This window comes from Coloeus monedula (genome assembly GCF_965178545.1).
Source record: "Coloeus monedula genome assembly, chromosome: 2".
Lineage (NCBI taxonomy): Eukaryota > Metazoa > Chordata > Aves > Passeriformes > Corvidae > Coloeus > Coloeus monedula.
Window position 1 is genome coordinate 46,324,388 of NC_138782.1, and position 20,566 is coordinate 46,344,953.

A 20,566-nucleotide genomic window follows, 5' to 3' on the forward strand; every position below is an offset into this window, starting at 1 on the left:
AATTATCCTCGAAGTGTCGTTTCTGCGCAGACAGGCCATGAAAGAGGTTTGCATTTCACTGTGTGTGAAAACACGCGTGTGTGATTTCATATACCCGTGTGTAGCGAAAAAAAAGCCAAGACCGCAGGCTGTGTGGAGCTCTGGGACTCCTCACCATGCCGTTAGGTGGCACTCCTTGCACGTAAGGAGCTCTTACTTCTTCCTCTCTAACCTGTGCCGGGAGAGAACAAAGGGTGCAGCATTGGCCGGCTCGTATTTCACCTACACTGCACTCCAGGCTGAACGTGGACGAGCAGCAACCCTGGCTGGACCACAAACAAGTTAAAGGAGGAGGAGCAGTGGTGGTGGTGGGGGGGAAATCTGCAACTAGCTGGGGATGAGAAGTAAATTTACAACTAACTAGATTCTGTGAGTGATTCTTTAACTTTGCTGCGAGAAACACTTGGAAGATGAGGGAGTAGCTCCTTCTTCTAGTTCAAGGCTCAGGAGTAGCCCCAAAGCACCCTTTTGTGGGTTACAGATACTGCACTGCTTGCATCCATTGCAGTGACAAAGCTAATTTTCTGTCACCATTTGGCATCAACACAGCTCTACAAGAGATGCAGGACAGAGTTTTAGGAAGTCAGAGGGGTTTATAAAATACAAAACTCCTGTGCCTCAGCTAAGCCAGGGAGCCAGAGGGGTGTAACAGGCCCAGTGAAGGGTAGTGTACCACAGGTGTGAAAACTTAAAATGGGATGTGGCCGTGGCCTTAATTATTCTGTTTCCTTTTAGCTTCTGCCAGGCCAGGCTGCTTTAAGACTAGATTAAATTTCTAAGCAGGTGCAGCAGCTGGGCCTGAATAGCTCACCCTGTCTCTGTTCCATCCATCCCCCATCATTCACATAATTTCAACAGTTTTTTTGCCTTAGCATGTCTTAGACGTGACATTTCCTAAGGTGCATAACAAAGAGTGTTTGAAGGGGCAGAACCCAACAAGTCAAGTATTTGGCTTCACCACTGCTTAATTGAAAAGCAGTGATTATTTTAACTGGTGTCAATCTCTGGATCATAGTTTTGTGTTTACTGCAAGTACCTTCTCTTCAGAGATCTGTCACTAGTGGCATAAAAAGTCTGGGGCAAGATGTGGGCTTGAGCTCAGTGAAGGCCTGGTACAGGATATGAGCTATAGGAACATGGTTTAGTTGGGGGCTTTGATTCTTCTCGTGGCTTCGTCAAGCAATTTACAATGGCAGGAATGGCCATAGGGCCTCTCTGCTCTTACCCCACTTTCTCCCCACTGCTTTGCTCCCCTGCCTTTGTCTTCCCACTGACACTGGTCTCTTCCCTGGAGCATCCCAGTAATGATCTGCTTTCTTTCCCAAAGGCTCCACTCGGTGGGCGTGCTGCCACTGATCTGTAAGCAGTTTTTGATCCACTGGGAAGGTGTAGCTTGTGTTTGGAGGCAGGCACAAAGCTGAAGAGCCGTGCAAGCCACTCGCTTGGAGGGTGCCCTCCTGCAGATGCCTCTGCAGCACTTGCCTGCAGCCAGTGCAGGGCAGCACAGGGCCTGCTGCAGCACCAACAGCAAGAAAAGCTCCCTGCTGCATCACAGGACCACACCACTGGGCACGGGCTGCTCTGGGTAACAGGGCTCTGGAAGGACATGGCACAGATCTGGGCTGCTCTGGCAGATGGCAAACAGAAACACATCCAAAGGGTAGTCATCCTGAGGATAAGTCAACACCCCAGGGGCTTCAGAGAGGATGGCACCTGTACCAGCTGCAGTATGGATAGCCGCAAGGAAGGGACTTCAGTCTTACATCTGCCGTCTTCTCCAGGACATGCTGCTAAGAATCCTTTGGGCTGTTCCTTTGATTTACATTTAGCAGTACCTACATGGGAAATTTCATTGAAAGTAGAAATTTTACTTCAGCAAGGGTAACTGAACATGGGAACAGGTTTCCTGCAGAGGTTGTGGAGTTCCCATCCTTGAAGATACTCAAATCCCAACTGGACATGGTCCTAGGCAGCCAGATCTGGGTGACCTTGTTTAAGGGCAGGGGAGCCGGACCAGACCACTCCAGGAGCCCCTTCCCATCTAAACAGCCCTGGGTTTCTGCCTAACAACCCCAGGAGCACTTCAGGTAAAACTGAAATTAGAGCTGAAGGCAATTAAGGCCCACCTGCTTGCCCTTGCCCTGGCACAGCCCAGAGTTGCTCACACCAACTCTAACAATCAGCTGATTTCCAGCTCTGCGTTTCTTCCTCTCGCTGCAAGGTTTTGCATGGGCAGCTCTCATCACTGCCACCCAAACCATGGGGATGAGGGAAAAGCCTCCTGTCACATACATCAGAGACTGGGGGACTTCAGGCAGGAGCTGGGTATGTGCCATGACACAAGGACAGGTACAAGGAAGCTCTGCCCTCGCAAGCCTAATTGCTGAATCCTCGCCAAGTCACACTGGGAGAGAGGATTATCAGCCTTGCAGACAGCATGAATTAAAATTCAGACTTAATTAACTTTGAATGTACCTACAAGAGATTTAGAATGCCAGAAAAGCATCCCATGAGAGGAAACAGGAGGTGTTTCAGGCACTGCAAAACCCTTAGTCTATTCAAGCTATCAGGCAGCATTTCCCAGGCAATTTGGCAGAGTTAAGACAACTCTGCCAAGAGGTCTCACTGCTAATATTTGGGCTTATGGTTGGGCCATGAAATGCAATGTTGCCGAAGCAGACACACATCCCAAGTGGTAAGCAATGCCATGACATCGGAGCTGTTTGCAGCGGGTTACGGACACAAGCATTAAACACAAGCATCCCCTGAAGGAATGAGGAGCCCTCTGTTAGGAGGAAAACACTGCAAAGTTGTTGCCTTAATGCCAGCTTCCTTTTAATCCCTGTAGAGGTCCCAGTCAGTCCATGCACACCCTGCAGTAGGTATGGAGGGAAACACTGCCTTAACTTCTTCAGGAAGAGGAGAGGGATGGGAGGTTTCTGCTATTGGGCAAGCACCCTCACTCAGCCCTGAGATGTTACAGGATGGGTTGATCCCAGCCCCCAGCGTGTTTTCACCTGTGGCTGTGGATTTGTGTTGAAGTGACACCATTTTTAGGAGACAGACAAGTAGATGTCCTGTCCATGAAACCTGCAACAGTTTTCATTCTCCTTCTCTCTATGCCTCTTCAACAGAAAGACTCCCCAAGCCTGGTGTGAAGCTGCTGCTGGGGGGTTGTTGCATGGTTAAGATACTCTGAATGCAGTGCCAGGTGGAGGGTATGTCCCACGCACTGCCACGGTTCAGCTGTGTTGTGTATGACCTCACCACCTCCGCAAAGGAGAGGGAGCACCCTCAGCAATTCAAGGTTAGTTGGCCTCCCAGAGGTGTCAGCAGCTTGGCACATGGAGCTTTTGTCAGGCAGCACCAACTCAGGGCAGGCAGCAGTACTAGCCAGAGGCTGTGCTGCCAGCCATGACTTGGTAGCCATGGTTCCCAGGCATTTCATACAGCCCTCAGCCAAGAGCTTGGCTAGCACCTGACCACCTGGAAAGGCAGCCACCAGGCCGTGACCGGCCGTTATCTCACAAAAAAACCCCCCAAATGTTTTCTTCAGCCAAGTATGTTACAATTTAATCCAACCCCCACTCAAGGGAAGCAGCAGAAGAGAAGGGCCTGCAGCTCAGTTGATAGCAGGTGGGACAGTGCTCGGGGAGCCGTGGAAGGATGCAAAAGCACGGGGGCAGCAGAGAGGCCCCCACCACGCACATGTGGGAGCAGAAAGAGCAAGGGCAGGTTGGAAACAGAGCGGTTGCTCTCCAGGCACTCTCACACGAAGAAACCTGAGCAAATTTTCAAACCTGCTGTAAGCACTGGAGGTGTGACCACTGTGCTCCTACTTCCCCTGCTCCTCCATCCCTGCCCCAGTGGGTTTTTGTGCCACACAGCATCCTCCCCCTGTAAGAGAGCGGTGTGTCTCTGTCACCTCTGGGACACAAAGACCATGTTTTTCTGCTTTGAGACGAAGCCTTGTCCTGGCTGTGACACAGCGGGACCCCCCTCACTCTCTCTTCCAGCCAGCTCCATGAGCAGGAGCCTGAACCATTTCTGAATCCTGCTCCTGGTGTCCCAGTCACAGCCTGGCCACAGGTGGACCCCGCTCCCTGCCTGCCCTCTTGGATTTGAATAAGCCTTGGGTTTATCGGAAAGTACGTGCCCTCCCTCCTCATCTCATTGCATAATGTTGCATGGTTGCGAAGCTGCAGAAAGTCTCAGCTAGATACAGTCATTCCCTAATGCCCTATTTTAAATAAAGGGTTTTTTAACAAAAACCAAACCCACAAACATCTAAAATATTCTTATAGTGCAGGTGGGAAAAAATAGAAGTCAAAGAAGTTTAGAAATTGCTACCTCCACTCCTGCAGGAGTTCTTCTAGATACAAGAAATATTTAGGATTGAAGAGAGTTAACTTTCTACAATTTCTGCTTGTTCATTAAAACATGACTGTGTAGAACACGTGCCCAGCACCACATTACTCACTATTATGTCATGGCTGGGGAAGGGGAAGTGAAGGGAAAATAAATATGCCTAATGTGACAGCTCAAACTTTGCTCTTTGCTATCGGGAGCACCATCAACTGGACTCTAACCTCAGAAAACAGATTGTTATTACCCATGGGCCTTCGGCAAACATTAGTGGTGTCCACAATCACATTTTCCCTGAAGAAATATTCTTCTTGATGTCCACAGATCCTCCCAAGTGCTCCTATAAAAACAGTTCTGAAGTCTCTTTCGGCTCTGGTAACTCATGGTACAGCACTCACCAGGACTGTAGTTTTCACATCTAGGGGTGGTGGCATTTAGTTTGTTTCCATAGTGGTTGGTCGGGGGTTTTTTTGACACACTCACTCCTATCTTACTGCATGAAAAAACTCTCAGGATTCCAACAGCAATTAATCCAGCTCCAAAATTCCAGTTTCCTTCTGCTCCTCAGAGCTGCCACCATGTCTTCTGCTATACTGCAATCTTTTCAAATAGATTTATAAAGCTTGCTTACATGCAGTAACATAAGCAAGACACATTTACAACCTAAGTGACTTGCCTTCAGACACTTTTGATAGTTTTTTTTCTTGGCTTTTTGGTTGACCCTTGCTTTCTTTAGGTAGTAAAATACCAGCTCACAACCCAATACAATGTTCAGGCACTAGGCTTTTCATTTGTGAGTAGGAGTCAAATCTCTACATTTCAGTTATGCTGGCTTCATCTTTTATTTAAAAAAAAAAATAAAATAGAACCACATCAGGCCTTGAAACAAACCCAGGAGAGGAACTGGTTCCACCCTGGCAAACCACACTGACACAGACAGACTGGCCCACAAGGAGCACTGGATATTCAGAATATTCAGAGATTAAATTTTACTTCCCATCTCCAACAATATTTTAAAGAAATAATGGTTTTCAGTTCAGACACTGCCCTGAAGCAGTGTGCCTTGTATCACAGTTTGCCTGTGTGTGATCCTGGCAAGTTGTTAGCCCATCTCTGTGTTTTGCATTCCTCCCACTCTGTTGTGAGGCATGCCCTGCAAACTTTTAGCCATGTGAGAAGGATGGTACTGGGCTTAGAGACTAAATGAGCCAGTCACCTCTTCCAGCATGTATCACCACATTATACACAAAGGTAGTTACAGGAAATTCTCCAGAAGACCCCATAAACTCTTCCCAATAAAAGTTTAATCCCAAGATGCATATTTAATATGGGGAAAGTCCAACAACTTACTATTGGAATACAGACAAGGAAACCAGCTCCTAGTTCAAGTAAAGTTATGAACATCTCATCTTCAGAGATAAAAATATATTTGTTTGCAACACACATCCATGAAGAAAAGGATGGATGGGATGCATAAACAACTGTTTTTTCTGAGACAAACACATTGTGCACTTTCTCCCTACACTTCATATTTCTCCCAAAGCACACACCTAGAGCATACTTTTAATTGGCATGTCCCATATTCCTCATACCCACCCAACATGTTTTATCTTGGTCTCATGTGCCAGTCTCTTCCCATCCTACTTTACCATTTCTATGTAACTCATTACTTCCTCCCTGTCCTGCTAAGGACTTGAGTCTATCCCCAACAGGTTAGCAATTTACATCTCATCTGTCCCTTCCACTTTTAGAGCCAACTCATTTGGGAGCTATGAGTCTGGGGATTTTTTTTTTAGTATTTCAGGAAAGGGATAAATGTTCTGTATATTCACTCAACTTCAAAGCCATCAGGAAAAGCTTGATGAAACTCAGTAAGTGGTAGTAAAAGTCAACAGAGCAAATTCTCTGGAACTGGTTTTGACTGGTAGGAGGACCTTGAAACCTGCTTCTGTCAGCTGCTATCCACCCCTAACATACAGGATCAAGCAACCCTGATGCAGCAGATGTTCCAGAGTGAACACAGCTCCTGTACAAACAGACTTCAGTACATGTGCTGCCATTACTTACATTCAAGCTTTCCATGTGAAAAAAGAAAAAAAGCTGACAATGGGAGACCCAGCGATGCATACTTCTACTCCCATTCCCTCCAAAAAGCAGGTGAGATCCAAATCCAGCTGAGACCCACGAATTTCTTCAAGGTCTTTGCTGCTCAGTACCCATAAATTCCCACTAGGTATTTGCAAGAGCATGCAGCCATCTGCATGCCTGCAGGCGAGGTGCAAATGCTAGACTCCTGGAGTTTTGAGATTTTGAGTTTGCTATTGTCACTTGATGTTCTCCCCTCTTCTTCAAAGCATTCAGCATGCACAGAAATGGTACTTTTCAGTCTGGCCATACTTACCAGTATGATGGAGATGTGATCCCTCCACACCTGACCTTGAAGTGGTCAGCACAGCCAGATGTTTTCCATATGATACAGGCTGTCAGCTCTCAGATCTGTGTCTTTTCTGAGAAACACCCAAGAGAAAAACTTCATTTTCCCTGGTACAGTGTTTGATTTTACTATGCAAAACAATCCCCCTGCATATTGTGCTCAACAGTGGGATAATTAAAAAAAAACAAAATAAAACCCAAACCAGGTCTACACAGGATGCTTGCAAGAAAGGCTTCTTCCTTGTTCAATGTAAAACAAGGATGGGGAAGAGGTACTTTGAAGAGCACTTGCAGAGAAGTTACACAGCACTGAACACGGAAAAAGCTTTGAAGCACTTTGCCATCATCTCAGTGCTGCTACACTTGGGTTTCAACATAAAAAAATCATTGAGAATGATTACCTTAGAGCAGAAATGTGTACAACTGGTACCCAAGTGCCAAGAAAGGTGCACTAATGCTGGAGACTCATCTGAGGATCCAGGTAACTCTTCCTGAACTAGCAGAACACAGACAAGCACATACGGGGGGGGCTTCACAAAAGCTAGAGCAATGTCACAAGCACAGCCAGCCAGATGTTTCCTTGCTTTCCATACAGTCATTACAAAGCTCATCAGAAGCGAAGGAATATTGTGTGGTATCTCATACAGGTTTGCACCTGCAGACTCTACCATTCTTCTGTCATCCCTCAAGGGTACATAATTCATTGGGAGCCATGTAAAACTGAGGAGATCCCATAAAACCTTACAAATCCTGTTTGAATGTGACTTTCATGTTGTAGCCTACATACCTGTCAAAAGTGGTGAAAAAAATAGAGCTGACTCTACATCATTATCACTCTTCAGAAAGCCTAAAAATGGTCCTGTTTTTGAGTGAGGAAATCATCAGGAAAATGGTCATCACACCCAGGTAACTCTAAGAAGTTAACTCTTAAGTCTAAAGAAAAAAAGTCCCAGATCCTTCTCCAGAGCAGAAACAGTTCTGACATAAAAAAAAAAAACCCAACAAACAACAAAAAACCACCACAACAAAAAAATAACAAATACAAACAAAAATCCCAACCAAGCACCCACAACAAAACAACCAAAATGCCACACAACCCCTTTATCAGGGAGCATTTATAAGTTAGTTGCTACAGAGTAGTTTTAAAAATTACAAAGACTACAAATAATCACATAGTTTTCAAGAACCTTTATACATCATTTTTTAATTAGATTAGCTTTACAAGCAACTTGAGAGTTCTTTCATAATGAACACTGCTTTTGAAATTACACAACTTTATAGGCAACCTGTAAACGAATCCTGAATTTCTTTGCCTGCTATAGATAAAGGTCTCATATTTCACAGCCAGCTAACATCATGAATAAAAATAGCATTATGAAGCTTTATTTTTAACCAGGACTAGACACATACAGATCATAAGACAGTTTAAAAAATAGTTTTAAAACAAGGACCTGCTTGGTGATGCTCAAGACTGAATATTCAACCGACATGAAATGAACAGTTTCTGAAGGACATGGAAGAAATGGCTGACCTGATTTGCTGACCCTGTTGTAATGACTTACATGGAGTGAAAAAATAAGCACTTTTTAAACCTGTCTGGCAAGCACGAATCTACAGTGTGATTAGAATTTGATACGCTGTTTAACTGCAGCAGTTTGAATTACAGAGGGACTGAAATGAGTTTAAAGGCTTATGCTTACATTTCTAAAACAAAACCAAACTTCTGTTAAAGCAGTACTAATGAAGATGAAGTAAAAGAGGTGACTTTTTTGCTTGTTTCATTGGTAGCCTAAATGCACTGCAGACCAGACAGTAATGAAGATTTGCACTCCTTGGCCAGGTTGGCAGAGGCACTTACAGTAAAGGTATCCTGTCTGTTTTACTGGGAAGAAAAGAGGAAAGAGGAAGAGAAAAGTACAGGGCAAGAACTTACTAAAAAAGTGAAATCAAAACAAAACTGAGATTTCTGTTGGTTCTCCTAAATGACATACCAATACTGAATTTTTCCACCTTCTGTCAGTTTGTTACTAAACAATTAGCTTTTTCATGTTTTACATGAACAATAGTAATGTTTTTAATAAAAAATTACTGAGCTTTCCATAGAAAAGGTCTCTAATTGAATACAAACTATACAGATGCTAAAATTGTCACACGTTGTAATATATACAGAAATATTTCTGTATACTCACATTGTTTTGGCTAAGTAAGGAAATAAGGGACAGATAGAAAACTGCAGTGGGTAAGGTGAACAGCCCCCAAACTCCTGTAAATATGAATGCTGTTTTTGATGGGTTTGCTTTTGTTTTCTCGTGCTTTTAAAGCTCAGGGAAAAAAAGGAAAGAAGAAGAAGAAAAAAGATCCGTGTCCAAAACATCCATTTCTTAAAAATAAGAATATCAACGTTTCTGCACATCTCACTTTTATTCTGTGATGTCCCATCTCCTTGATAAAATAAAAACAATGTAAAAGAAAGCAAATGTTTTCTTACTGAATATATACCTCAGTATTGATCAAAGGGCACTGCCTTTTCAGGGAAATCCTTCAGCAACAGTGACAATTTAAAGTAGTATTATTGCACAAGGAGCCTACAGAGTGATGCACTTAAGCTTCAGTGTGCTGACCACCTCCTTGATACTATATAATAGACCAAGGTGTCAACTTAGAGACTGCATGGGACACCAAGATTTGAAAAAGAAATTTTAAAAAGTGAATTTTAGATATTCTATTAACTTATATACAAAGGAAATGGGGGGTGGCAAGTATTTTTTAGAAAAGGGAGAAAGCTCAAAAATTTCTGTCAAGTAAGTAAGGAGGTTCTGGGTACCTCTAATAGCCTAGGAAAGCCCTTGTATATTCTTGTAACTTGATGGTATTTACCAGGTCCCCAAAGCCAATGACAGCAACCGATAGTGTCAAGTTCACTTAGTGCCAGTCACTTAAAAAATAAAAGAACAACCAAACATCCCCCCCTCCAAAATAAAAAAGAAGAAACCAAAGAAAAAAGAAAAGAGACAGAAACTTCCCCTCTGTGGATTCAACATACAAAACCACAAACAATGTTACTAATAGCAAGATACTGATTTGCTTCTGTTAATAAGGTTCAAGAGAACAAAGTCAAAAAAAACAACAAAAAAAAAACCAATACAGCAGCAATCTTTAAAAGTTAAGATTAGTGTGAGATATGATATAAAACAATCAGATTTTTAGCTGGTAATTAAAGTGCTCCTTTTCTGACTTAAGGTGTAAAGAAAATTAAAGTGATTATCAGTTACTGGCAACCCTAACATTAAATTAGGTCTTTCACGGCAGAGGAGAACAGTATGAACAGTTTTACAAAAATAGATCCATGTTATATTGGAGAATACTGCGATTTTTTTCCTTTTTTTTTCAGTTTTTCTTTTTTTTTTTAAGACTCAATTTTGATAAACTGTACCTGGTCATACAAAAATTACCCAAAATTCAAACTTTTACCATATAAAAAAAGGGAGAGATGAAATGGATTCAGCTGGATGACAGGTCTGGCAAAATATAAGGATGGACAAATTCTATGTAGGGCACTTATTTATGTCCAGATGCATAATGGTGTTTCTTACTGATTGCTTATCTTCTTCACATAAGCAGTCACAGGCCTGGAGTCACAATCACATAGTACAATGCTTCAGCAGTCAAAGAACCTTCTTTTTGATGCAACATTGAAACACTGTTTGCTTCCATATTAAGATGTTGGTTTGTTGTTGATTTTCCTTTATCTTGTTATTCACATTCAAAAGTTAATAGATAGCATCAAGATTTATCAGGGAGAATAGCAAGGGGAGTTGCTAAATCAGAGGCTTATAAAACGTCTTTCCCAATGGAGTCAGAAGGTTTATTAAGTTCAACCCTCACACCTTTTTCACCTGCAGAAATATGAAAAGGAAAATGGTATTTTAAAGCATTTATCAAAGTACAGTCAAACAGGCTACATCACTTTCCAGAATAAAGTTTTACTATCAAAACACAATATCCCATGAGCAAGTAAAACTCACACATATTCTGCATGGCTTTAGTTAGACTGACACTTATCCAAAAAATGAATAGTTTGCTATTTTATGACATTTTATTCTATAATTTCATATATTATTGCCAGCAGAAAATAAATTGCATCTTGCACAATTCTTGCTGCAGATACAGACCAAAGAATGTAATTTTAATTGCAAATGAAAACTGAAACCACAACAATATGGTAATATAAACCAATTAAGAGCAAACCGATACTGAAGGAGGAGGAATTTCTTCACAGAAAGGGTGGTTTAAACATTGGAATGAGCTGCAAAGGGAGGTGGTGGAGTCACCATCTCTGGGGCACCTCCTCAGTGCCACGGTTTAGTTGACAGGGTGGTGTTCGGTCATAGGCTGGACTTGACAATCTCAGAGGTCTCTTCCAACCTGATTCTGTGATTCTGTGAAATTTAAACAACCCAGCCTTCATTCCTTAAGTGCCTGCAGTTTTAGGGGGACCCTGGAGAGGGAGGGGAGCAGAGGGGGGAGCACCTTCCCTTCAGGCTTGAGCCCCCCCCCAACCATTTCTCTGCACTCTTTCTGAAAGGGCAGCAGCTGAAGCTGCGCAGAGGCAACAAAACAGCTCTGATCCAGCAAGGCTGACTCCAGGAGCTGCAGAGTTGCATACTTGTGACATGAAGGCCGGCTTCGAGACAGACAGGCTTCCTGTGGAGACCAGGCAGGTGTTATCCAGCAGTCCTGACTACCTGGGAAGTCACTGTGCCTTGCCAGGCACATGCCACCACGCACTGGGACAGCCTGCCGGGCCAGAGATGAGCGGTTCTCTTTGAAAGCCAAGCAGGAGCTGCACTGCTCTTGCCACTCCCAAAACGCACGGTCACCCAGAGCACCAGCAGGGGCTGAACTGAGCTGTGCACAGCTCTGGGGCTGCTTAGGAGCTCCAGATACCGAGCAGCAGTGAATGGGCGTCTCAGGTGGGAATGACTGGCACACGTCTTCAACATCATTCAGAGCTCTTGACAAAACCGTGTTCATGCGTGTGTGCACTTGAAGTACACCTGAATTGAGTTTATTTTTAAACTACTGTAACAAACACAAAATTGTGATGGCAATTACAAACATGATAGAAGTCCTAGGCCATTTCTCCTTATAATGCTAATTTGAACAGGAAAATTAGATCAACTTCCTCTTGAAGGAAAAGCCAGAGAAGGAAAACAGATGCTAGACAGGTGAAATTGGAAATGAAGGAAGTAAATCCATTCTTTGATTACAGATTTTAATTTTAGGATTTTGTTTTTCCAATATAAAAATTTTAGTCAAGTAAAGTTGTATTCACTTGAATAAAGTTGAATAAAGTTGAATCCCTATATTCAATCAAAACTATTTCCAGAGCTCTCAGTTCTGCAGTGCCTTACACAGTCTCTGGTGTATTTATCCTCCACATATATTAGGGAGACAAGAGTGGGAGAAGCTGTATTCCCCACGTAAAAATAGTGAGCAGCCTCAGGTCTCAGAGGAAGTGTGAGCAGGATAGGCATTGACCTGGATTTCACCAATCACTGCCCAGGAGTTCAATCCCTGGGTCTCCCTCCCTGTAAAACCTGACTCTTGAGTTATGCTGCTTTCGCTCTCTTTTTGTGCAGAGGGTGGGCTACGGAGACAAGGCTAGACTTAGCTACTCTTCCACAAGAAAATAACAATAAGAATAAGAGCTTACCTGTTAGATATTTTACTTTCGCTCGTGCTCTTTCATCTGCATCAAAATACCAAACTGTTATTGCGTACCTAAGGAAACAGAAGAAAAAAGAACTCCTGAACTATGAAGGAAAATACCAGTGAAGCACTTGACATGAAACACAACCTAAATTAGATGATACTTCGGCAGTCAGACAGAAGAAAGTTTTCATAAAGCAAGCAGTTGGTTTGGGTTTTTTTCCTCCTAGTAGGTATTAACTGAAAAGTCATTGAAAGGGTGACACTGATGCTCTAAGTTTAAACTCTTTTTCCTAATGAGCTGTTACTATGGTTCTCATCCAGAAAAGTCTCTGCCCACATCACCTTGCCCTGTGACCTTATCTTTTTATTAGGTCAAGTTCATTACTGAGTCACACTGCAGGATCATCTTTTTTGGACATCTACTGCAAGGGACAATTAACTACCCCTTCTTATGTGGCTCCTCTGGTTTTCCACTGCCTGTAGAGGATTTATTGAGAAAAGACTTTAAGGGGCTTTAGTAAATGGCATTTCACCCTCTGACTCTTCTGGGAGCAGAAAGGGGGAGGGGAAAGCAGTACAGCTTCTGGAAAATGTGCAAGAGGATGCGCTGAAGGCAGTTTCAAGTTACTTCTTGCAAAGGTAGTTGTGTTATCTCACAGCTCCAGTCAATGTTCAGTGCTCTGGCCATTCAAACATGTTAGAACATGGGCAACAGGAAATCTGGATCAATGACTCAAATGATTTACCTATTATCACTGTCTGGAAATGTCACTTATGTGGGGGCAGTGAATGTGGGTACCTTTAGCATCAACCACTGCCCTGCACTGAGGGACAAAAGAGAGATCAAGTTCCCCCTGTGCTTCAGACTGGGAGCAACTCCTCTACTACTCCAGAAAAATATTTGTGTATCAATGGTTGTTTCTGTTCCAAAAACCTCACCCAATTCCCAAATTAGAATGTGGCAGCTGAGTTTGAAAATTACTATTTTCTGACAGCTCCCTCCCAACAAGAGGGAACATTAAACTGAAGTACCCAGTCAATCTTCCAGTAACACAGTAGGGTGCTAAGGACAAAGGGAAGGGAGAAGAGTTTAAAGCCACTACAGAGAAATAACGAAGACCGCACCCTTTGGCTAAGCTGGGGTTTGCTTATGGCTCTGCGTGCTCCCACCCACTTCTGCCAAGCACACGCTCAGAAACTTCCCACCGACCCACTCGGGAGGTTTTCTCCAAAATAAGAGATCAGGCATCACTACAAACTCAGCAACACAGGGAAGCCTAATCAGCCATTAGCAGAAAAAACTCTCCTTTTTGTCAGGTCATAATTCATAGTGTCACTACTTTCTCATTTCTTGCTAAAACAGGCATCATGCAGTAGAGAGTCCATCATTCCTACCTTGTAGCAAATGCTGGCTGTACTTCATGAGGGTTGCGGCGATCAGACCAGAAGAATAGCAGTCTATCAAATTTGGGTTCAATATCAGCAAATTGGGCTTTACCTTCTGGAAATATCCGAAGGATGCCTCCACTTACCTACAAACGAAATATTTTCAAGCAATGCTTGAGAACGATGTCTCATTGTATTTAAAAGTACTGAATATCACATTTGAAAATATTTCAGACACTTGGAACTGAAGCAGACTTTATCAGGTGCTAGAGAAATATAGCTTTTCTGTCAATACCTTCCATTTAACAAAATGTTTAACACATGTTTCACCAACTGATTTCAGAATGCTTGCAAATATTAAATGTGCATTCATGCTTAAGTAAAAGCTGTGAGCTTAGATGGGGGGAAGGGGAGTGATGCATTACCTATCAGCAAAAATAAATGGACAAGACTGACAGGTGGCTAAAAACACCCCAGTATAGACAGGAGAAACATTTCACATCTGAGTTTCACCCTTCCTATTAAAGAGATTATTTCATTTAACTGAAGCACAAGTTTATGTGTAATTAAAATAAGGAAAGCGTAGGCAACTTCAAACTAAAGCTTGAATCCGTACTACTCATGGTCAATTCAGATCTCTTCCAGGTTTTGAAAACTGTTGAACCTACCTATGTAGGTCTAGAAACAAGCACAAGTAAGTGGGGTTAATTATATTTAAATCACATTAACTTATTCCTACTGATGGTATTGATGTTGTTAAATCTAACTATAGATGGCCACGACAGACCTTCATGTCATAACAGACATAACAGTGCAAGTACTAACAAGGCAAATCAATATAAATGACAGGGGCATCTGTGATCTAAATCAGCAAACAAGTGACAATTTAGATCCATCTCTTCTCCTAAAGAAAGTTCGAGCTTCTTTTTTCAATAAGAAATATCCTTGGTAGTATATTAATTTGTAATTTAAAATAGATTTTGCAGGAAATTAATGCCTTTGCTCATATATTAAATATCCAGCAAGTAAATATTTCACAATTATTGTGAAAATGCAATTTGCTTGACTTCTACACTCTGGTATGTATTCATTTTTTTTCCAAGAGAGAAACCATAAATCAACTAAAAATGCCCCAAAGCTGCATTTTAAGATGTTCAGTACAAACAGTATGCTTATATGCAAAGATGCTATAATGGTAAAAAAGTGTGTTTTCTAATTGTAGGATTCAATTTGAATCCTACAACGTGTCAAAGAGCCCATCAGAAACAGAAAGTTTGAAGTGCATCCATTTGACTCAGCTTTCTGATCTACCAGTTCTATGCAAGTATGAAACAACTCTCATCTGCAATCTGAGTTATCCATATCTGGTGCACGCAATGCACAGAATCTGACTGCTCCTATGTGCTCTTCCACATACTGCTCCCTAAGTATGTACGATGAAGCATCAGTAGTTTTATCTTTCTTTTTCCCCCATACACTGTGAGAATAAACTTCTCCATTGTTAACAGCAGAGAAATCAGAGAATTAGCAAAGCTGTCCTGGCATTACTCTTTCATGGTCTCAATACTGCCACACTTAGCTACATCTATTCTTAAAATCTACCTAGTCCCTTTGAATCACTAGGAAAATCCTTATTAAAAATTCACTTTATCATAACCACTAGTAGTAAATTCTCAGACCACCTGAACTGTGGTATAAATCTGTTCTATACCCTGTATCTACAATGATACAAGACTTGTGCTCCTTTGAACTATACTGATGTAGCAATGACTGTAACACTCGGCGTATTTGAAAATGCTCCCAAGATACAGCATCTTACTTTTTATAAGCATACTCAAATAAGCAATCTAGTTGCACAAATAGTAAACTCAAGATTTAGCAGGAATATAAGGAAAAATTAAATTAAGAATATATGAAATTGCCTTTAATTTCTCTTTGGTATTTACCACCTTCCTTCAATCTTAGTGTCAAGAAGGTCCTGCTGGCATCATCCAAAACATTGAAAATAAATGCTTCATCTCTATCTGCTCTCACTAACAACAGACTTAGGGAGGCAAAGGATACCCACAGTTAATATAATGTAAAAACTCAACAAAGGCACAGAAATAAGGACATAAACAAAACCCTGTAGCAAAGGTGCAGTTACAAGTGTGTATATATATATTTATTTATATCGTTACATATATATATATATCTGTATGTATGTGAAAAACGTTTTGGAAAGAAATTATTGCATACCTTGGCATCCCAGTCCTTATTAAGATAATATATACATGTAACACATCTTCCATCTCCATTTGGATTATCAACATGGCGCACATATCCTGTTCCATTGCCCGGATAACAAGCCACCATAGCCTGGAGTCAAAGAACCAAATACAATAATTACTTTAATCTCTGTGTGTGGGAAAAGTCTACACTTTCTCTGTATTAATTCTTCAGCAATTAATACATAACCAACAGAAAAAACTAAACCAGAAATAATGTGCAAAGAATGTTTTCAGCTGTGTTTTCTTTCTAATTAAAAATTGGTTTAGAACACGAACAGATGTTGACAACAAAGGCATGAAAGACACTGAGAGGAACACTTAATTAAGGCATGGAAGGTGAGGCCACTGTCATATTGTGACTAATCATTCAGACTTCCCTCCCCTGAATGACACAGAAGAGAAGAAGAATGTCTTGTGTACAATGTAATAGCTTCTCCTTGCAATAAGAAATCTTCCAGACTCAAGTTCAGACAGCTATCTTTTTATCTTTTTTTTTTCCCCCCTGTGTTTCCAATGCAAAGAATTCATTTTCAAAAAATGTCAAACTTTATTTTTAGGAGACTTTTAGACAAAACCAGTAGCCCATGTTACTCCATCACTCCAAGTGCATTCTTGGGCTTGTGTTTTGTCCTGTACATAGGAGGTCTTTGAACCTTTGCAGAAACAAACCTACATGTACAACAAAAACATCCTTTTTAGTCAAGAAGTGAGAAATGGAAAACAGACACCAAGCAGTAAACTGCAATAACCTTCTGACATCAAACGACTCCCAGTGCAGCAGTGTATTAAACTTCCCATGCTGCACTTTGCTCAGCAGTCTTGAAAGACCCCTGGAAGGTGATTTCTGAGTCTTCAGACATGCGGATGTGCGTGTGAAACAAACTGGCGCTTGCTTCCAGATGGCCTGATTAGCTTGATTAGCTATCAGAGGACATGGCTGGCTCATTGCACAGCACATCCCTGTATCTTTATGCCTTTGCTCGAAAATAACAATTATTTCAGTTTTTTGAAAGAGATCAGAACAAAGTTTTCCAGGCCAAGTCACCCACTGCCACCACAGGGCTCAGATGTCTGCAGTGACACTATCCTACCTGCAAGAAATTGTAGCATGAATTAAAAAAAAAAAACCAGCCAAAAACCAAGCAAAGAGGTGAGTTTCTACCAACAAAGCAACATACTGCTAATCTCAATTACTGTTGGCCGTATGAAAAAATGTAAAAACTTTTATAAACAAACATTCCTGTCTAGATTTAGCCTGGTTAAGTCAGAATTCTAAGTCAGACCTCTGCATTGCAAACTCTTTCACCTCTCATGTAATACATAAAAAATCTTTTCCCAATAAAGCAATTGCTTTCCAGAGTTTGTAATACTTGCACACGTTGAGGAATACATTCAGTGCAGGTAGCTGGGTAAACTGTGCTTTGTGAGAACTGAGAAATAGTTTAAAGTACTTGCAGTTCAATCAGTAAAACATTTGCATATCACATGTAAGCAGAATGGATTTTGCTGTAGCAGCAACCATTTAAAAATCTTTATTTCCATATATATTTTACTAATGGAAAAAGCAGTTTTTAGCAGCTCTGTCTAGGCAGAAATCAGAATACAGTATTTGCCAAGTTGTGACACCGTGACTAAAATGAATCCTAAAATTAAGTCCAACTTCATTCACATCAGCTGGAAGTGACTACACTTCATAAAAGGTACTCAAAAATACAAAATTCAAATACACTTCTAATTTTGATTAGGCATTTCAGCTTCTCAACCTCTTTATTGTAATCATAATGCATTTATCATTACAGGCCTCACGTTATGAAAAAATTACGCATATCAAGAATGTGATCGAATATTTGGCAAAGTCGTGACTTATCAGTTTTGCTGCAGGAAGATAAACCCACAGAAATCAAAACAGTGAGTTAAATATACCAAATAATGTAATAAGGTTCCGTAATTTCCTTTCTTAGGGAAAAAAAGAAAAAAGGAAGAAAACAAAATCAAAGCTGGGCTGGAAGAGGAAGATACTTGGTTTGGTTTCCACTGAAAGCCAACACTCTTGACAAAAAAGTCCCATGTACCACATAAATCCTACCAAGCTCTCGTGGAGTATGAACAGTGCTGAAAGCAGATCTAGGGCCAATCCTGTGACAGTATTCCTAGTAACAGGAAGGTTTTAATTTACGGGCCTTTGCTGAGACATATCATGCAAATTAAACTCTGACACTAACTGTTGCTCACTATCTGTGTGAAAAGAGCTACTAAAACTCTCTCAGAATGAGAACTTTGAGATCAAACAGCTAGAGCAATGTCAATTCTCACTTTAATCATGAGGATTTAGACTCCGAGGCAACAAAACAATATTTCACACCGCACTGCTGAAGAAAAAGAGGACCAGCACCACTTTTTGGGAAGTCTGGGGAAACACCAGTTATTACCAGCTTCACATAAACAGTGGCCATATTTCATTTCATACAATCATTTGAGTCTAAAATATTTTCAATGTTTAAAAAGACCTCTTGTTTTTGACTTTAGAGTCTGAAACTTCTCCTATCATCAACTCCAAGTGACGAGAAACAGTTTTGCTGCGATAACTTATCTAATATGTATTTGTTATAACAGTGAGAATGACTCAGCCTTTAGCAGCAAATTGGAAAGCAAACAAATTTGCAACTCAGCTGCTGTACTATAATATATGTTGCTTTTGCCAGTTAAGTGTGACAATTCCATGTCCCCAATTAACCTATGATAAGGAAAGGTACAAAATGTAACAATTTATCAGACATGGGAAATATACTGCGTTGTGCAACAGTGTGAAGTGAGTTCATGCCAAACTGTCATGTAGTGCAAGATTACCCACATGGAAAGGGCAAAAAAGTGATCCACATAAGTAATGAAGCTACATGCTTTTGTTGTTGTTTTAACGTTTTACAGTATAAATAAGCAAGCCAACCCATGTATATCAAGAACAGAGAAAAATTTGTGTCTGTGGCTTTTTTTTTTCCAAACACTGTGAACGGCGTTCAGTATAGCCAGGCATTTGAGACCTGGAAGTCCATCCTTAACATTTTGGGCTATAAACAATAAAGTTGCTAGCCTTTCAAAACAAAGAGCTACCTGTCTCATCAGTTGTCCCATAAAAGCAATCAGTTAATTCAACTCAAGGTATTATTTGCATTTTCTTAACAGAAAAGGAGCCTCCTCTTTTGCGCTTCTCGGGCATCACAATTTTTAAGCATTCAGTAAACTTACTTTCTGCAAAAAATTTATTTAAGTCATACATTGGATTTGTTCACTCACAGGATTCCTGTGCCAACACTTTTATTATTAACCTTCTGTAACCCAAGAGCATTCTGTTTTGTGTCTAGCACATGAGCGCTGCTGTCCTAAGATACCCCCTGGAATTCGTGAGTAATCAGGAAAGCATGAAAGTACCTTCCCAATTCTGATATCTGTGTCTATCAAATCTGAAGTACTCACATGCTAAAGCTGCTGCTGATCACTCATTCACATACAGATGTTCTATTTGCAAATGTTTTAACTCTGGAAAATAAGGCCATCAGCTCAAATAAGCAACATTAAGTTGTTAACAGAAGAACTAATTAAAACCACAGATCTTCTGCTAAGAATAGGCACCCTTAGTGTGCCAGGCATTACTCGAATTAACAATAAAATGCACAAAGGTAACAAAGGGAATAAACCATAGTCCATACAGGTTTTTTTTCACTATGTAAAGACACATAAGCTAAGACTCGTCCCTGGGAAGCAGAGCACAACAGTGGAGCTGAAAACATGATTTCTTTTGGGACTAGTCTCAGCCTCCTTTCACACAGAAATATGACAGCCTCTACCATCTACAAGGAAGGAAGACTTGCAGGTAAACACACTGAAACTTTTTCTTCTATCCTCTCCATTCCTTGCACTGCTGGATGCCTGTAAGCTTAGGTATTGTTCCCTAAAAAAAGGAAGCATTAAAGCAAACTCTTAGGAAAGAGAGGAGAACACCAGTAACATGAGAACACAAAATTCCATAAGGGGGGGAAAACACCCCAAAACCATAAACATATAATGGAGAAGATGTGTGTTCTATTAATTTATTAAATAAATATTTTAAATATATTAATATTTAAACTTTATTGTTTAGCTCAGATTAAAGCTGCATCAGTCAAGGAGATGTCACTTTTGCTGTTTGCTGAAGGAACTGCAAATCTCAGTGAGCAAAACAAGATGTCTAAATGCAAGACCGATGACTTCCTACCAAAATTTATCAGATGTGTTCACAAAGACTTCACTGGAAATCCTTGGCATAGGACATCTGACAGATTATTCAAAGAAAGAAAAAACCTCACACACCACTGTGCAATGCA

General features: G+C 41.0%; 1 protein-coding gene across 1 annotated transcript in view; it reads right to left on the reverse strand.

Annotated features, from left to right (window-relative positions):
• Positions 1 to 7,923: 7,923 nt before the first annotated feature.
• EGLN1 (egl-9 family hypoxia inducible factor 1) overlaps positions 7,924 to 20,566 on the reverse strand; it is a 34,587-nt gene continuing 21,944 nt past the window's right edge. Inside the window, exons 2-5 of the mRNA XM_082302921.1 lie at positions 16,177 to 16,296; positions 13,948 to 14,084; positions 12,554 to 12,621; positions 7,924 to 10,733 (exon numbers count right to left, since the gene is read on the reverse strand). Coding sequence (XP_082159047.1) covers positions 10,669 to 10,733; positions 12,554 to 12,621; positions 13,948 to 14,084; positions 16,177 to 16,296 — 390 coding nt within the window. The 3' untranslated portion in view covers positions 7,924 to 10,668. The remainder of the gene's footprint in view (positions 10,734 to 12,553; positions 12,622 to 13,947; positions 14,085 to 16,176; positions 16,297 to 20,566) is intronic.